The sequence below is a fragment of the Sinohyriopsis cumingii genome, chromosome 6, assembly GCF_028554795.1.
Source record: "Sinohyriopsis cumingii isolate HCF-2022 chromosome 6, ASM2855479v2, whole genome shotgun sequence".
Lineage (NCBI taxonomy): Eukaryota > Metazoa > Mollusca > Bivalvia > Unionida > Unionidae > Sinohyriopsis > Sinohyriopsis cumingii.
Genome location: NC_142966.1, coordinates 39,455,887 through 39,476,952, shown reverse-complemented (window position 1 = coordinate 39,476,952; position 21,066 = coordinate 39,455,887). Strand labels below are relative to the sequence as shown.

General features: G+C 35.5%; 1 protein-coding gene across 2 annotated transcripts in view; it reads left to right on the top strand.

The window, feature by feature from the left end:
* Positions 1–21,066, top strand: part of LOC149796752 (uncharacterized) — a 162,354-nt gene that overhangs the window by 66,185 nt on the left and 75,103 nt on the right. Inside the window, exons 3-5 of one of the 2 annotated variants that reach the window (XM_089961401.1) lie at positions 4,203–4,380; positions 5,560–5,710; positions 8,382–8,504. In XM_089961401.1, the coding sequence (XP_089817527.1) occupies positions 4,203–4,380; positions 5,560–5,710; positions 8,382–8,504 (452 nt within the window). The remainder of the gene's footprint in view (positions 1–4,202; positions 4,381–5,559; positions 5,711–8,381; positions 8,505–21,066) is intronic. The other variant, XM_089961402.1, reaches the window with a different exon arrangement.

Below are 21,066 nucleotides of genomic sequence, written 5' to 3'. Positions count from 1 at the left end.
GCACAGTCTATGCATGCATCTCATGCACACAGTCTGCACATGTACCTTACATGCCCATGCAGTCTACACATGCACCTCATGCACACAGTCTACACATGCACCTCATGCACACAGTCTACACATGCACCTCATGCACAGTCTACACATGCACCTTGTGACCACAGTCTACACATGCACTTCATGCACACAGTCTACACATGCACCTCATGAACAGTCTACACATGCACCTCATGCACACAGTCTACACATGCACCTCACATGCCCATGCAGTCTACACATGCACCTCATGCCCAGTCTACACATGCACGTCATGCACACAGTCTACACATGCACCTCATGCACAGTCTACACATGCACCTTGTGACCACACAGTCTACACATGCACTTCATGCACACAGTCTACACATGCACCTCATGCACACACAGTCTACACATGCACCTCATGCACACACAGTCTACACATGCACCTCACATGCCCATGCAGTCTACACATACACCTCACATGCCCACATGGTCTACACATGCACATCACAAGCCCACATGGTTTACATATGCACCTCACATGTCCAGATGGTCTACATATGCACCTCACATACCCATGTGCAGAAGTCTTCTTTTTCCCAATGCCATGTTAATGGATGTGTGTCAGAACTGTGGTCAGAGAAAAATTTGAATGTTTGCAAGTACTTCAGCACAACATGGTCTTCCTTTAGCAAATGTTTTATCTTTGTGTTGCATATAACCTTTCTGTATTCTATTTCATGCCGGTAACCCCTGCTTCCTTTCAAGACTTGTTCTTTTAAAGGCACTATTAGGTTACAATGCTGTACCTCACCACTTAGGAGTTAGGTTACACTACATTTATTATCAGTTACACTGGTTACATTTCAAGTCTTTTGTGTTAACACATTAACACCTGGCGACGAGTTAACATGGCAGGAGGTAGTAGCCTACTGCCGAGCTCTGTAGCGTCATGGTCATGCATGATACACTAAATTGGGGGGTATTTTAGAAAGGTAGACAGATGTAGCTCTACAATGATACCAAATAATCTGGAATTTCCAGTTGCACTACAAAATACAGAGAGAAAAACCTCATTTTTTTGGACCTGATTTTTTTCTACCCAAAATTGGCCCATGGTTGGAATCCAATTTTGTGTCTGGATTTTATGCTTTTTGGTCTCAGATCTTGGGCAGACTGGCATGAACTGCAAACAGACAGATGAGCCTTTGCAAAAAAATAGGATAAGATGGGCAGTTGGAATAAAGAGTGGTCTCGATAAAAAAAATAATGGGTCCGTTTAGCAAAAAACAAACAAAAAAGCAAAAAAGAACTCCAACTTTTATCCTTCTGCTCATGCGCAAGCCAAATAGCCAATGAAAAACGATGTTTCTAACACAACTAGGCAGTATGTTATTGAAAGATCACCTGGGATTTGGTGTTTTTGGATGCATTCAGAAATAGCTTTCAAAATGTGTTTCCTACTCGAATTTCAGGTAAAAACAACAACAAACTCCAAGGGTTAATGTGTTTAAGAAATAACTTTGCAGAGGCTTTTCCCTAACATGCTAGAATTACATATTCCTTGTTCTTAATTATCTAAATACAAAATTGGGTGTGTTTTTTTTCTCACTTTGGTATATTGATGATTGTTCTCTTAACTCGCATCATATTGTTATTGTAGTGTTTGCAGTTACTCCTTGTAAAGGTATAAACAATTGAATATCGTAATTTAATATTAGAAAAGACAGGTAAGTTCTCAGTGTTTACCTTGTGCAAAGGTGAATTCATGTACTGGGGTGTAAGTAGCTGAGTTCATGTGTGACATGTGTATATCTGACAGTCATTATTTATTGTTTTTTTTCCAGGAAATTTTTTATTTTAATAACAGCTATTACTTACCTGTCACTATTGTGCAGCCTGTGGTTTTTCATGCCAAAAAAACCCATGTCTTTTCGATATGAATACATCCTCCCACAGAGTGGAGAATTGTCAGTTTGACGCAATCCACGCGTGCACCTAGCCTGAGGTTTGCATAGAATAATCATCTGTTTCAAGGATGCCTTGCTGTATGTATGTTCTGCTGGATCATCCGTAGCCAGCACTTACTGCATTAGTAGTCTCACTTTTGCAGTTATGTAGAAAGGAAAATAATCGCAGTGTTACACTCTCTGTACCATATTTCCAAATTCATTGCCAGTAACTCAGTGTTACACTCTCTGTACCATATTTCCAAATTCAGTGCCAGTAACTCGGTGTTACACTCTCTGTACCATATTTCCAAATTCAGTGCCAGTAACTCAGTGTTACACTCTCTGTACCATATGTACAAATTCAGTGCCAGTAACTTTTTCACCCTTTTTGAATTGCAATTTATTAAGGAAGACCGAGTTAAATTGTGTATCGCACCCTTTTGGGGTTTGGGTACACCTCCTAAAATACATATCAAAGGTATGGGTAAGTCCTTGAAAGTGTTAATGAATAACAGCAACAACTTGCCAACATGAGACTGATATACTCTATTCGAAATAAGATTGACATGGTGAAACCTTGTTGTCGTTGTTTCCTTCAAAATATTATATATTAAAAATGTCTGTATTCTTGCTCTCAAATGTTATTGCATTTGTGTCTGCATTTTCTCCTTAATCAGAAGGTTTCAAAAGTGAATATCATCTCTTCTGAAGAAAGAAAAATACATGTAAAACCGGTCATAGATTGTTTACCACATGCACATGCACAAGGGCTTACTTGGTGCACACATCATGCAACCAGGTGAGTGTACACATTTATGTTTTAAATAAATATTGGCATAATATCATTTTTCAGAATGTTGGGACAGTTTGTATGGCAGTTTTTCATAATTTGTGCTGGTGGATGAATCGGAACAGATTTCTGACTGGGGTCCCAATGCATGCACCCGTTTCCCACACCTACCTGTTCACATATGTGTCAGATTTCTTGTTGTGGCACTCATTTAGAGCCAGAGTCTTTGGAGTCTGGCCAAATTCTCCCTCAACATCAACAGCCTAGAAATGAAAGTATCTTTTCAAGTTGCATAGGTACATTGAGTAAGGGGTCAGTGTATCATGGTCTCAGACAACACATATCGTTGACGTCAGTTAGGCAAACATGCCCATTCATATTGTGTGAAGGTCTGGAACCTCCTTCACTGGGCCACCTTGGAGAACATAAACCTCCAAGTTTGCCACAATCTGAGGAAGAAGAACATATTAGTAGCTTAGCCTTTTCAGGAATGACCTTGTCATCCTCATGGGGTGGACTTTTACCTAACCCCAGGAAGTCAGGGCTCACTCCATCTCAGGATTTCATTTAAGTGGGGATGAACTTCATGAATCAGAACTTGGTCAAGATCCCACTGGAATGGATAGAATGAATCATGACACTTCTATAGATTCTGTTTGCAAGACATTATTGTTCGCTTGCCTTTGCTTATTCCTGATGAGAACCTTGATGCCACTGTATATTTGGATCCGTTAGGACAGTTCCATATGCGTCCCTTAATCTTTCTCCTTCTTGCGAGGTGGAACCACACAGAGATTAATTTTCAACTCAGATTCTACTAGGACCGAATTCATCACCACCGCCTGCACTGGTGGATGAATCAGGACAGGTCTCTGATGGGTTCCCTGGCATGCACCTGACCCCCAATCCTATCTGTTCACTGATATACCAGATTCCAGTTGGGGTGCTTCTTTACAACCTGGGTTTGCCGCTCCAAATCAACAATCCAGAATTTAAGACCATATTTCTAACATTGCACAGGTGTATCGGCCAAATAATGTTTATTAACAAAATCTCTAATGTCAGGGAGAACCACAGTTTACTTAACCATCACTATTGCTGAATGTCCTCCTCCCACCCCACTCTCATGTCCTGATATAATTGTCATGTATGAAAAAGATGACTGTTCTGAGCATAGGTGGACAAATGGACAAGGTAGACATAGGTGCACAAGTGGACCATATCTTATTGACAATTCTCCACTCAGTGGGAGGATGTATTCATATCAGATAGATGAGGTGCTTCTTCAAGAATGGTAAGTTGTACAATAGTGGTGGGTAAGTATTGCATAATTATAATTAGTTTACCCCCACCCCCCCACCCCCCCACACACACTACATTTCAAGATATTGCTTAGGTTTTTGTATGTTGTATTTGATTGCTTGCCTTTTTCACTTCAGATGCAAAAGCCGATGGAAAGAAGAAGAAGTTAAAACCTTTGGAGCGGTTCAGGAAATTTTTCTCAAAGAAACGCCCAAAATCCAGGGATGGTGATATCGATGTAGTGTCATTTAAAGCCAATTCTGCCAGTGCCCTTTTTCATGGTGCAGTAAATTCTGAAGATGATGATGATGGCGGGTAAAGCCTACCATTCTTTGATCACATTCATTTTGCTTGTATTAAAGTGCTGGAGTCTTTATGATACCCCAGGCATTTTTTGTTGGCACTAGTCATGTTCAGTTTTTGTGTTTGGCTTGTTTTTAAGTGTTTACTGGGGTGCCCTGGAGCATGAATATTTAGGGAGATTACATCATTTAATCCAAAGAAGGAACTGGTTTTCATTCTACAGTGACTACTAAGATTATTCTGTCTTTCCCCCACTGTTGACTGGGGTGCCCTGGAGCATGCATATTTAGGGAGATTACATCATTTAATCCAAACAAGGACTAGTTTTCATGCTACAGTGACTACTAATTTTATACTCCATCTTTCCCACACTGTTGACTGGTCCAAAGGAACTTGCCGTGCCCTGTCATGGATAATGTAGTATTATCCTTAAGTGTTCTTCAGTGTGTAAACATTGAGTAATTTAAATAGGTTTCTCCTGTAATATTGACTTTACAGGGTCATGCAACTTTGCATGTAGCTGCATCTTGACAAATCCAACAACCTTCTATGAAAAGTAGATAAGTTTGAAATATATTCCTGCAACTGTTACATTAATGTTTGTGTGTATTTTCCACCATGCTGTGTCTTACACAGCGGTGACTCCATACGATTTTTTGCTTTATTATCCATATTTCATAATGTCCAGGCTACCTTAGCTTTCAAAAATGTTGTTCGTACAGTAAAATCTGTATTGGGAGAATTCCCACACCATCTACCAACAACAAGTGATCGAGACAAATGGTCTCTTACTAGACATTGTCATATTATATCACACTATCAAGCTGTGTCTAAAAAAAATCTGGTTTTTCTTGACAGATGGCTTTTCAATCATACCAGTATTAAGACTGTTCTCTGTGACCTCTTAAAATTATGCCAGTGTTAAAAACTGGTAATTGTGACTCTTAAATAATCTTCTCATGAAAGCTCATGATTATAAGGTGGACCCCTGGGCATATCTTAGAAAATAATAGTACATTGAGTATGTAAAACATTTTTTGCTAGTTCCATACTACTATGAAAGAATTTGTGCTGAAACAACATGGTTGAAAAATGTAATATTTACATTATTGGTTGCAGAAATACGAAAAGAATCTTGAAAAAGTTTACGCATGAATTGATCTGTCACTGCTGTCATTTTGACATTCACAGGTTTAAGGGTCGTGGACCACCCATTCTCTCATCTGGCAGTCGAAGCATATCAGAAGATAGTATATTCAAGCCAGAACAGTCTACAATAAAAAATGTGGCCCCACTCCGAGAGAAAACTGTATCCATGGAGGAGATGAACAAAAATTTCAAGGTAATAACATATATCATTTTTAGTTTCACTGGGTCCTTATGGTCATGATTTCTGGTAGCTCTGAAATTCACAGACATTGGCCTGTATCATATCAATGTAAGGCATTTGTTTTCTTCATTTTGTCAAGTATATTTACAGTGAGGCAGTCATAGTGTCTCATGAAGTGTCGCATGCACGTATGAAGTACATCTACGGTGAAGCAGTCATAGTGTCTCATGAAGTGTTGTGTATACATATGAAATATATTTAGAGTGAAGCAGTCAGTGTCACACATAAAGTGTTGCATGTACATATCAAGAAGTACATTTTTTTCTATGAAGTCATTTTTTATCAGTGTAATATCCAAAAAAGTAACTTAGTTTTATTGCCAGTTTGACCTTTTGACCTTGCCCAATTTTTTACCAACTGTGAGGATGGGATGGTTAAGACAAACTGCAAAAAGAATAGTTCTGACTCATGACAGTGATATCTACTATAATACAGGCCCTTTTTATGTCCTGCATACATTCCCTGTTAGAGGCAAATTAGTGTTGCACAAATAGTGCCACATTCCATCTCGTTGCCTCTATCTGACCATCATGAATTTAGTTTCTGCTGAATCACCATTGAAGGTCTGTATGGAAACCAAATGTGCCATGAAGTTCTGTGCTAAGAAGACCTCAGTTCATGTGATATTCAACATTGTTTGATAGAATTTGACCATGTTTTGGCCCCAGCTTCACTTTGAACTGTACCCTTGCTCAATTTTGCAACAGTATTTGGTATAAAGACAAAGGTGCAAGTCTTGGAGATGGATGGTTCTAGGGGTGAAATGATCCAGTGCTATATCAGTGCATCAATACTTTGGCCATATCGATGCACATATCAATACTTTTGCCATATTGATGCATGTCAATACTTTGGCCATATCGATGCACATATCAATACTTTTGCCATATTGATGCACGTCAATACTTTGGCCATATCGATGCACATATCAATACTTTTGCCATATTGATGCACGTCAATACTTTGACCATATTGATGCACATCAATACTTTGGCCATATTGATGCACATATCAATAAAATAGGTGAAGAATCTTTATGAAACAATACTTTCCTGATACAAGTTCTTTAAGCAGTCATCAACAGTTATGAAATTCAGCCTTAAACATACATGCATTATGGTGTTCACCTTTGTAACATTTTAGGCTTTGATTGTATACATGTGGTAATGTTCACCAGAAGAAAACTTAGGTTTGGATTGTATGCATTGGTTATGTTCACCTGAAGGAAAATACCAGGCTTTTTACATGTACATGTGTTATGATGTTTCACCTGAAGAAAAAGTATCTGGCGTATAATGTATTCATGTGTTCTGATGTTCACCTGAAGAAAACTATCGGGCTTACAATGTATTCATGTGTTCTGATGTGTTCACTGGAAGAACACTTTCAGGCTTTGATGTATACATATATTATTGTGTTTATTTGAAGAACAGCTTCAGACTTTTTCTGTATATATGTGTTACGTTCACCTGAACAAAACCTTATGGCTCTGAATATATACATGTGTTATGCTGTTCACCTGGAGGAAAATTCAGGCTGGGTTTTGAATGGATACATATGTGATGGGTATAGTGAATTATCTTAAGATTCTACTCAACATAGATCCTCTACAGAGGTATGTTATTCATTTTGCAACATTTCTGTGGCATAGAAATGTGTTGGACTATTCCATTTATAAGTATGGCATAAAAAATGTGTTGGACTATTCCATTTATAGGTATGGCTTAGAAATGTGTTGGACTATTCCATTTATAGGTTTATTTCACTTTGTTCCTATAACATCTAGGGCATCACATGCTTATGTAAAGCAGTTGTGAGCATAAGCAGACATTATTTACTTTTCAAAATGTTTTCAGTTAGAATGAGATCCAACATTATAGCAGTAATGGAGAGAAAAACAATTATAAGCTTCAGTTGCTTCGGATTGAGTTGTGTGAATTTGCATAACAACTTTTGCAGACAGGAGTACTTTTTAAGAAACAGTAATCTTGGTCATTTACGTCCCATCTGATTAACCTTACCTGTAGCTTAGAACCTTTATTTGTTACATCAGTGACCAAAGTGAAATTCACACTACTTATGTAAATACTTGAATGTACATTGAGTTTGTACACAAGTTGTTGTTACTTATCTACATTTCAGCCTTTCCAGAATTTTTAGAAATGTATGAAGGGATTAACAATTAATCATTATCTGCATTAAGCAAAGGTCCTAGCAATTACGTTTACTAAGGAATTCATTGCCAGTGTGATAATTTAGCAGATGAAACTAACTGTATAAGATGTCAGCATAGTTATTTCTGCTTTGCCATTGTCTTCTGGCTTGTTCTTTTTCCTTGGTTTGACTGGCAGCTGCAGAAAGGTTAGAAACTGATTAAAATTAGCGACCACTCAAGTGAAAACAAAAAACTAAAAGAATGATGACCTCACATACATTTGAATTTTGTCTGCTAAGAAAACAAACTGGTAAAAAAAATCAGAAGTTTACTTTGGTGAATATTATTAACATGACTTTTTTTTAAAGTTGGTAGTTATTATTTGTTGATAGCTGCCTGCATGATTATATAGCATCTAACAGCTTGTTGTGACTAACTACTAGTGTTTGTGTGCTATTACTATTGCAGAAAGAACTATTTACGAAACTAAAGGGAAGGAATGTGTACAACTCTGATGATGACGATGGTTTATCAGTAAGCCCTGAACCCATTCTCACCACAGCTGATATTGTTCTTGGTGAAGGACTTAAGGTAGATAACTTGTATATGTGATATCTTGTTTCTGCAGAGTTGTCTCCCTTAATTGGAACTATTTGTGGTACCAGTGCATAGAAGTACAGAAATCTTTCCATATTTCTTTCTGTTTTTTCTTCCAAATCCCAGATTGCTTCATTTCCATGGCTAATATCAGTTCTGGATAATTGGCTTGTATTACTGCAGCTTTAACTATAAAATAATGCTTGACTAATTAGTTTTTCTGCTTAACCAAATTGAAAAGGTAATTTCTATGATCATCAGTGACTGATCAACTGACTGCAACATAAACAGAACCAGGAATCAGAGTGAAAGATTGAGAATGACATAGCTAATTTTGGTCGAGACTGCACTAATTAGTTCATATATAACATGTACCTAACTGTGAACATAGTATACATATATCAATCATCCATTATAATAAACCTCCATTTAACATGGTCCATGATATAACAGCCATGATCATAGATCACACTATGAGGCACCTCCTTATAACAAAGTCCCTGATATAACAACCATGATCATAGATCACACTATCAGGCACCTCCTTATAAAAGAGTCCTTGATCATGGATCACACATTGAAGCACCTCAGTATAACATGGTCCCTTATATTGCAAGATTAAGTCATGGATCTTACTATATAAAGACATTCGTATAGCACAGTCTCTGAACAAATATAGCTATAGTCAAGGATCTCACTATAAAGCATCACCATATAACCCAGGCCCTGATATAACACATATATAGTCCTGGATATCACTATAAAGCATCACCATATAACCCTGTCCCTGATATACCACAGATACAGTCATGGATATCACTATAAAGCATCACCATATAACCCAGGCCCTGATATAACACAGATATAGTCATGGATATCACTATAAAGCATCACCATATAACCCTGTCCCTGATATAACACAGATATATTCATGGATATCACTATAAAGCATCACCATATAACCCTGTCCCTGATATAACACAGATATAGTCATGGATATCACTATAAAGCATCACAGTATAACCCAGGCCCTGATAAAACATGGCTGTAGTCATGGATCTCACTATAAAGCATCACAGTATAATCCTGTCCCTGATAAAACATGGCTGTAGTCATGGATCTCACCTTAAAGCATCACCATATAACACAGGCCCTGATATAACACAGGTATAGTCATGGATCTCAGTACAAAGCATCACCATATAACCTTGTCCCTGATATAACAGATATTGTATGTCATGGATCCGAGTATAAAGTATCACCATATAACCCTGTCCCTGATATAACACAGCTATAGTCATGGATCTCAGTATAAAGTATCACCATATAACCCTGTCCCTGATATAACAGATATTATGTCGTGGATCCCACTATAAAGCATCACCATATAACCCTGTCCCTGATATAACACAAGTATAGTCATGGATCTTAGTACAAAAGCATCACCATATAACCCTGTCCCTGATATAACAGATATTATATGTCATGGATCTCAGTATAAAGTATCACCATATAACCCTGTCCCCGATATAACACAGCTATAGTCATTAATCTCAGTATAAAGTATCACCTTATAAACCTGTCCCTGATATAATACAGCTTTAGTCATTAATCTCAGTATAAAGTATCACCTGATAAACCTGTCCCTGATATAACAGATATTATATGTCATGAATCTCAGTATAAAGTATCACCATATAACCCTATCCCTGATATAATACAGCTTTAGTCATTAATCTCAGTATAAAGTATCACCTTATAAACCTGTCCCTGATATAACAGATATTATATGTCATGGATCCCACTATAAAGCATCACCATATAACCCTGTCCCTGATATAACACAGCTATAGTCATGAATCTCAGTATAAAGCAACACCATATAACCCTGTCCCTGATATAACAGATATAGTCATGGATCTCAGTATAAAGTATTACCATATAACCCTGTCCCTGATATAATACAGCTATAGTCATGGATCTCACACATAGCACTGCAGTATAACAGTCCCAGATGAAATGCTGGTATCATCATGGATCTTATTACACATGTTGAATTTATTTTTCCATATAATATATCCCATTAAAAGGTGACTTTGCCTATAACTGTACACTTTATAACTCCCTGGAACAGCATTAGAGCAAGGAACCATCATGTTGTATGTTTTAAGAGTCCCTAGAACAGCATTATAGATAGGGACCATTGTCATACACTTTATGATGCCTTAAAAAAGCATTATACTGAGGGACCATTATGTTGTACACTTTATGATGCCCTTAAAAAGCATTATTGTGAGGGACCATTATGTTGTACACTTTATGACTTCCATGAACAGTGTTAGAGTGAGGGACCATTATCTCATACACTTTATGATGCCCTAAAAGAGCATTAGAGTGAGGGACCATTATGTTGTACACTTTATCATGCCCTATAAAAGCATTATTGTGAGCAACCATTATGTTGTACACTTTGACTTCCATGAACAGCATTATAATGAGGGACCATTATGTTGTACACTTTATGATGTCCTAAAACAGCATTATAGTGAAGGACCATTATGTTGTACACTTTATGATGCCCTAAAACAGCATTATAGTGAGGGACCATTATGTTGTACACTTTATTACTCCCTAGAAGAACAGTAGTGAGGCACCATTTTATTGTGCACTTTTTGACTCCCTAGAACAGCATTATAGTGAGGCTCCATTGTAATGTACACTTTATGACTTCCTAGAACAGCATTATAGAGAGGGACCATTATGTTGTACACATTTTGACTCCCTAGAACAGCATTATTGTGAGGGACCATTATGTCATACACTTTATGATGCCCTAAAAATCATTATAGTAAGGGGCCATTATGCTGTACACTTTTTGACTCCCTAAAACAGCATGATAGTGAGGGATCATTATATTGTACACTTTTTGACTTCCTAGAACAGCATTAGTGCAGCACCATTGTCTTGTACACTTTTTGACTCCCTAGAACAGCATTATAGTGTGGGACAATTGTATTGTACACTTTATGACTTCCTAGAATAGCATTATAGTAAGGGACCATTATGTTGTACACTATGACTTCCTAGAATAGCGTTAGTGAGGCTCCATTGTAATGTACACTTTATGACTTTTTAGAACAGCATTATATTGAGGGACCATTGTGTTGTGTCTGTTTTCTTGCAACTGTTTCATCTAAAATTCATGCCAAAATTGCCACATTTACACACGTAAATTTTTATTAGTTTTTTTTCTCAGTGTTATTAAATAACATATTTTTTCCCTTATATTTAAATATTTCATTGAAAAATTTCATTCTTTATCATTGTGCATTTCATTTTTCCTAACATGGTATAAGAAGCGCATGTATTTGTGTTGCCTTTGCCATGATAAAAAATATCTGTCTAGGGTTTCCCACTAATAAAAAGAGTCCAGTAAACAAACATGTGAACAGCAGCCATGACTTGAACAGCTTGCTCCTGGGCCACAAACTTGAGGCAAAAATGGCATTAGTTAAACTGGACTTTCTTTTGTGCTTTCTTTTACTTGAATTGTAATATGTATTTAAATTTTGTTTTGGTGAATATTTCTTAATCAGAACTTACTGTCACTGTTGACAAAAGGTATTGACCCAGTCTGTGTTATCAGGATTTTAAAACAAGTCTCAAGAAAAATGGCTCATGACCATGGACGGGCACGAAGTTAGTACAATCGAGCTTGAAATATCAGCATTGATTCTTCAGTAGGTCACGTGAGAAAGGATTGTATAATTGTATTATTATATAGTACATGTATGAAAAATAAATTGTAAGCAACCATACAATCCCCTGTGATAATGAACAAATGTGCACACGACTCAAGCTTTGAACTGTAATCGTTATTCTCTGTCTTGATCTGAACTTGGAATATTTTTTTTTGAACGGGTACCCAGTGGTTCATTTTATTACCCAGGTTATCAATGTGCAGGTACCTGAATACCCAGGTACCTGTTGGCATCTTTAGTAGCACCAGTAGTTCCAACAAAATTATTATTATTATTATTATTATTATTATTACACAACAAATGCAGCAAAGCACACTCAAGTTAAACCCACAAGTTAAACAACCATGCATGTCAACAACCTGAAAACTGGTACAAAATGGGTACATTTGTACTGTAATTATTTCATGTGGCAAAACATTATTAGTTGGCTGCTTGCGCAAGGTAAATCCACTTTAATGAAGAATCTATGATAACCACATAGCAAAAGTTTTAATGCAAAATTCTGAAACATCTTGGTTTCGAATTATTGTATTATCAAAATAAGAAAGAATAATTAAAAGAAATTTTTTTTCCCTACAAAACTGTTTCATAAAATTTTTTACAACTGAACTTATGACTGCAAAATAGATACTGGGTTAACTAGAGACAAAAGTATACAAAATAATGGTCGCTGACTGTAATGCTCTTCTTGAATGTGATACCACTTGTCCTTGATTCATTCTATTTTGATACTACATACGTAGCAGACCAGTCTAAATTGAAGATAAATGGTGCCAGATTATTGATACCAATAAAAAAAAAAATTAAAAAAGAAAACCTGGGATGTGTTGATGTGACTGTATGACTGAAAAAATGTTAGAGAAGAGGGATTTTGTTAAACTTAAAAAAACATTTTTCACTGAACCATCACTAAGGGACGATCCATGGCAAGTTGAGGACAATACAACAGTCATCATTTGTGGACTTGACTATACTGTACTAACTACTAAATCACATGAATTTAGCCTATTTGTGACAAAAATTTTAACTGCAGATCCAGGTAAGAATAAGAATTAAATGCATGTTTTTCATACAGTTTTCTGTAATTATGGCATGTAATATATAAATTAATCTTCCTTTGCTTAGATTATGCTTTTTGCCACTTATATTAGTAATAATTATGCTTATACCTCTCTTGGGGGTTGGCATGTGTGAACCTACAACAAAGCAGTTCAGGTTCACATTTAATGCAATTTCCCTTTGATAGGGTACCCAGGTAACTGACCAGTAGGACTGACAGGTATCTGTAGAAATTTCACAAAATTTTGACATCTCTAACCACCACTACTACTAATAAATCCAATTCAACATCAGGATTTGTGCAAGGATATATTTACAGAGGATCAAGGTGATCCCACAATTCTCAAGATTGTCAGCCAGGAAAAGTACCATATATACTTGCATATAAGCTGAATTATTTAGGAAAAAATAAAAGCCTGCAGGAAGTAGAGCAGCATATCATTGGGACAAGGCCTAAACTTGAATAATTATTTTTAAATTTTCTTGTTGACTACAGATTGCCATAGACGTGGTGACATGCCTAAACTGAATCACCCAGACCTTCCATACTGAAACCTCATCTGAAGATGACATTCCATTCAGATTCAGTAGCATAATATGATTTATTAATATGGCTGGACTTGTGGGTCGGCTGATACGTGGGTCAGAGACTTTTCAGTTTTACCTAATCAGTGTAGGGGTGGGGGTCAGCTTATAACTGAATGGGCTTATATGTGAGTTGATACAGTAGATATGGCTGATACAGTATCAGTCGAAGATGAACATGAGTATAAAAATATTAATTTTATTGATGAAAAACCATACTATAATATTTTGTCTTGTATTTGGTGTTTGTAAGGATGTTCATTTTGATGCCCATCAGTTACTGTTTCCTTGAATAATTCTCAGTATCATCCCCTTCATAATTTTCATACTTTTCAACTCTCATAGGGGGAGAAAAAAATCCTTATCTCATATCTCCCGATTTTTGCAGAAAAAATATGCTACATAAATAGATAGAGTTTGCAAACCACAGAGGCCATGTTCTATTTTATCACCTGAGGATAAAGTTGTAACAAAATAATTATCACACTACAAAGAATTTTTTTCTTCAGTAAATAGAATATTAAGTTTACAAGTTATTTGCATAAAGCTTTTTTTCACATCTAAACAATATTAAAATCAAGACGTAGACCACAACAAAAAATAACCCACAATAATAAAATTGTTAGCAATTGGTTCCAGTCCCAAGAAGGACCAACAAGAATGCTGTGTAATTTTCTCTCCACACAAATTGTATCTTCATTCCCTCAAAAGAAACTTACACAAGTAAACACACCTGGCATTGAATATCTGATATAAATGTTAGTTACCATCATTAAATTAAAAGAAATAATGAAAAAATGTATCACTCATCCTATGTGACCTCCAAAACAAATTAAGAATAAATGTTTTTATTAAACAGTATTAAATGCCTTACAAGTTGACAAAAAGGAAATAAGGTGGAAATGATATAAAATGTAGGAAAAATAACTGCCACATGTTTTGGTAGCTTGGGGCTGCAGATTTGAACTAAGTTTAATTCACACACACACACACACACACACACATGTTTATTTGTCAGTCAGTTGCTGGTGCTTACATAACACACTGTAGAACATGGTTTCATGTCGGAGGCACAGTCTTTTTCACAAGATAATTTCAATGATGAAGATTAATTGTTACTTAGTCACACTTTATTACTTGTTTACTTAAAGTAACCTTTAGCTGTTGTGCAGTTTTGCTACAGCTAACCAGAATATGAAAAGTGGGAATGTCCTGGGGGAAAATAAGGCATGTCACAGGGAGAAACAGTGTGTCTGTTAAGAACTTCACGCATGCTGGACCCAGAAGATCATCAATATTTTTAGTAAACATGATGCTTAAAAATACTACCAGTTTTTGGACCGCTCCAGTGGCCTAGCAGTTAGAGCATCTGCCTCAGAAGCAGGTCACGGGTTCGAACTCTGGCCAAGTCATACCAAAGACTTAACAAAAATGGTACTAACAGCTGCCTCGCTAGGTGCTCAGCATTAAGAGGTTAGTGTTAGGACTGGTCAGTCTGGTGTCAGGATGATGTGACTGGGTGGGACATCATGCTACATGTCTGTGGCTTGATGCCCCAATGCTAGACATCACTATAAACGGCCACACTGCAGACATCATAGCGTTATGACTGAAAAATTGTTAAAGCTACGTTAAAAATCCTAATCACACACACACACACACACATATACTACCAATTTTAGGTCACAGTTTCACTAATTTTTTATTCAGTCTCCCTTCATGGCTTTTGTAAAGTTGACAGGCATGAATTATTGTTTCTTTAACGCTTTCATTAAACATTGTATTTAATACTACACTGCATTTTGCACAAGTTGTTTTCTTCAGAAATTGAGTCCTTGAAAACCATAATTATTTATTTTTTCTCTGTTTGTGTAAACTAGATTCTGATACTGGGGCAGAATGAATAATTTCATTGATTTGGTATCAGATATAGTTTGGGGACTCCAGTTGGGGTTGTGAGCAATTGCAACCAGGAAAGAAAAGGAATCTTACTGGATACACTGCCTTAGAACATTGAAACCAAACGGTTTAAACAAAGAAGACTAGATAAAGAAAACCATGCACAAATAAAATTATTTTTTGCAGCCAACACATTTTCTTTTAAATTAGTCTCTAAATTTGCTTAATAGCCTATGACTACTATAACAATAAAATATCCGGGATATAATCTGCGCTTAAACAGATTTACATAAAGTAACGTCATTATGGCTGATCAATTTCTAGGTAAATACATGTACAAATATTTTCCAGTATTAGCAACAAGCTGAAATTGGTTGACACATAATAGAGTTAAAAGGTTGAATTCCTGTAGAATCAGCTATGTAAAGTTTCGCAAACATAACCATATTTTTGTTTTATTTGTTTGTCTTGTCTATGTTTTGTATTTGCCTTTGAAAAAGACTCATTAGAGTTGAAAGCACTCAGGCTACCTAGATACTAGTTTCACACTGTTCATTGTCAGTTTATTGCATACATACATACATACACACACACACACACACACACACACACACACACACACACCCTGTCTTGAAAGACCATTGCTATGTGTGACAAATTTATTGATTATATAGCATTGTGACCTGTTATGAGAGACCACCTGCCTTCATAGACCCTACTTTTTGGGCACAATATGTTTTTTTTTCAAGACTGGCTCTACTCTGTGTGTGTGTGTGTGTGTGTGTGTGTGTATGTATATATATATATATATATATATATATATATATATATATATATATATATATATATATATATATATATATGTAGTAGCCATGAGAATGTACAGTGTATAACTGTCAAACAATTAATAGAAGTCTTAAAGCTGGACAACAGTAGTGTCAACAGACAAACGCCCATGCTAGTCTCTCACACATATGCCCTAATCTCAATTAAAAAAAAAGGATACCTAGCAGATTTCAGTCTTTTATGGCTCTCCAAAAATGCTGATTTGAAATGGAGATTTTAAAAAATATATAAGGAGGGGGAAATGAAAACAGTGATGAAAAGAACAAATTTTGAAAAAGAAATGGGCTTTGCATTTTTTGCTAAAAGGCATGTCATTTTGATTAAAGTTTGAAGAACAGACATTAATTTGTGTATGTGAAAAGTAATTGCGTCATGAAAAATAAAATACCAAACCAAAAGAATAATGTTATTTTAAGTTAAAATACCAGAACTATAGAATATTATTTAAAATAAAATACTCAAATTTGCAATAATATTATTTAAAATAAAATTCCAAAACCGTAGTATGTTATTTGAAATTAAAATACCTGAACTATAGATAAATGTCTTTATTAAAATTAAAATAGCAAAACTATAGAATAATGTTATTTAAATTAAATTACCAAACTATATAATAATGTTATTTTAATTTAAATACCAAAACAATAAAATGATGTTTTTTTTCATTTAAATTTGATTAGGTAATTGTTAGACTTAGATCCAAAATTCTGAAAATGGGTTTATGTAGACATTTTCAGGGTTTGAAACTAACAATAACCGGTTAGTCAGAGACTAGCACATTTAACTACAGACTAAATATGTACTTTGGTATTAGTCTAATGGGACTAAGTAAAATTTTATTTGAAATTTAAATTTGGCAGCAAGGGTATGGATGGCTGCTGCCTTCTGAATCTGCAAGGATAATGATGGTTTTTTCCACTGATTGTATTTATGTTTATTTAAACTATGTACTCCCAAACATAGTTTAATAGTTAAACTGCATGTAAACATGATTTGGCAAATGTTATTAAAACTTAAAAACTTGCTTAAATTGTTTTAGTGCAAATTAAAATAAAATTTGTTCTGAAATAAATTGTTAGCATAAAGCCAATTAGTAAGAGACACTTTTTATTTGCTTGGCTATGTGTATCGACTTTTAAAAAAACACATTGCAGAATAGGTTTATTATTATTATTATTATTATGAATGCTCATATTTGTTTATTAGCAGTATAGGTACATTTTCATATGGGATAATATCATTCACACTTTCCATTGCCAGTCTCCACCTCCAAGTCAATATAAAGAACATTCACCAGCAATAATAGCCTCATTTTGTTTTTTAGTGATGGATATTAGGAATGGAAATTTGTGGGAAATGTGTATTGTGGAAGGGATCCATTCCACTTGGGTATTCCCTGTAGGAACGACTTTCAAATGTGAACAACTTTGATTTTGATTGGATGCGGTGGCTTGCTGCTGCATCCAATGAAATTCACAGACCCAAAGATTGGATATATCTGATCGATCTGACACAGTTTAGATAGGGTTAGCATATTGGAACCTTAGCTTGCGAAGGTGACCAATTTGTAGGGTCAGTAGAAACATTTGTTGTTAGTTAGGATAATTACATGTCAATTATCTTAGAGAAGCATTAACTGTACATTTGTTATGAGTTAGGATAATTACATGTCACTTATCCTAGAGAAGCTGTAACTGAACATTTGTTATGAGTTAGGATAATTGCATGTCACTTATCCTAGAGAAGCTGTAACTGAACATTTGTTATGAGTTAGGATAATTACATGTCACTTATCCTAGAGAAGCTGTAACTGAACATTTGTTATGAGTTAGGATAATTACATGTCACTTATCCTAGAGAAGCTGTAACTGAACATTTGTTATGAGTTAGGATAATTACATGTCAATTATCCTAGAGAAGCAGTAACTGTATCCTCCTGACCAGCATTAATAAGGGTTGAAACTATAAACAAAAGATGCTTATCTGGTGCAAGTACTCTACATCCTGGGCTTAGGTTATATACAGCTGCACTCAAAAGGTTATGTTAAACAGTTAGTGTAGATCCACGTCTGTCTGTCTTTGGGTGTTTGTAGTAAATGTTAAGTCATGATTGCTTGAAATTTAGCATCAAAGTTCATAATGAGAGATATGATACAAGCTGAATAAGTTGTATAAACCCACCGTAAGGAAGAGTATCTCATGTTATGATGTTTGGTTATTTTGTGTCAGGCAGTTGTAGTAAAGTAAGGGCATGATTCAAATCTTCAGCGCTTCAGAGTCCATTTACTGAGCCACTATGTCTCCTCTGTCCACAGGTCACATATTACTACATTCATGAGTGTGCATCAGACTTATTATACATCCCAGAGCATGCAGAGGGTATACAGTGTATACAGTGTATTGTCTGGCAGTCCCCACATCTGTTCCCTGTTTCTATTCCACACTTTAGTTCTCCACCTTTTGTTACTGCCAAACTTTGCAGGTAGCTTGCATTTAGGACAGGAATAAACCTGTCAGTTTTTTTGGTGTATTGTGCATATTTAATTTCTATCATTTGATGCTTGTCCTAATGATTATATGTTATGTATATCTGTATTTTGTAAATGATCTTAGTCCAAAATCAAGCTAATGTTTTACCTGACTAATGACATTTATTTTGTAAACAAGATAATACATGGCTAATAATTCCCTGTGACTGTAGATTAAATTTTCAAGTCATTATTACTGGAAGTAAACATGCTTATCTGAATCTGAGTCTAGGACATTAGTTTTTCATTTGGAAATAACTAAACGTGTTGACAACTTTGAATGTTTTAGAAAGGAAACTGACCTACATCCTGGCTTGATTATTGTGGCTTAGCTTCATATCAGTGTTGTTTACTTGAAAAATTGCTTGTTCCTACCTTCACATCTAATGTGAAATTAGTCGTATTCTTGCGTTTAGTTTTTAATATGGGTGGATTTATTTATTTAAATTTTTCACTGGAATTACAAAGTGCTTATTAATACTTCTTGGACTAAATCATTAATTTGGAATTATATTGAATTCAAACAAAGACATTTTGTATTATGTTATTGAGATTCATCAAAAGACTTAAAACTTCGCAACACTCCAGATCATTTGTACATTATCACTTTCGAGACTATGGATCAACACATTCAATAGTTGAATTTATTTGGAACTCCACATGAGTTAAATTTTCACTGTATGCATTCAGACTTGTGATAGGACCATTTGGGATTTAAATCACAATACTCTAAGCTCTTCTTAAATTTTTACTTTGTGTTTCTTGGAAATAAATTATTTGTTTAATTTTACCAACCTTTTATTACTTTAAGACCATAGAGTTGTAACAGGTGCAAATATTAAAGGTCAAGGACATAACTGAAAGAAGGAAAACTTTTCACATATTGCTTGTCTTGTATACCAGCTACCTTTGTTAAAACAAATAGCTTGCATTTGAAATACCACACTGATTTTGTGGTCTTACTGTTGGTTGTCAAGGTTATAGCCACTCTAAGAAGAAAAATGGTTCTGCATGATATCTTGAATTCTATCACCTTCATAATTTTTTTACTGGCTTGCATTTGAGACAAGATGACAGCTATTCATTTTGGGGCTAGATGTCAAGAACATATGGACTGAAAGAAGTCACAACAGTTTCCTCATAACTACTGTACTTCTGCCTGATCTAAACTCATTGAAAGGTTTCTGCCCAGATAACTGAGTCCCATGCTACAAACTCTGATCAGACTGTGAATGGCTTACATTTTAAACCATAAGGGCATCTATTGATTTGGGGGTCAATATGTCAAAGGTCAAGGTAACATAAAATGAAAGAAAAATGGTTTCTGCAAATTTTTTAAAATCTTTAACAATGAAATGAAGTATCACCATAAGGAAAATAAAACATCCTCATTAACACCCATAAGTCATAGGTCAGCCATATAGCCATTATTTGGGGGGGGGGGACATGTAATATATTGGGGTTGGGTTCAATATTTGCCATTCAGCTTTTATATTGATGAGACCATGAATGAATTTGATTTCCAGCCAACTGTCATTTAAAGAAGTTATGCCCCTGATTTCCTTTCCTCATTACTTTAGTTTTCCACAGCATATGACCAGAAATGGTTGGATATCAACAAAATTTGGCTTGTCATTTAATGTTGATGAAACTGTGAATTAATTTGATTTCCAGCACTCAACGGTAATTACCCAGATAATATCCCTTGATTTTCCATCCACCAGACTTTGGTTTCTGCAGCATTAATTTGCCATGACTGGTTCATTCAATTTGACGTGTAGTTTTATGTTGAATTGACCCGACTGGTTCATTCAATTTGACGTAGTTCTATGTTGAATTGACACGACTGGTTCATTCAATTTGACATCTAGTTCTATG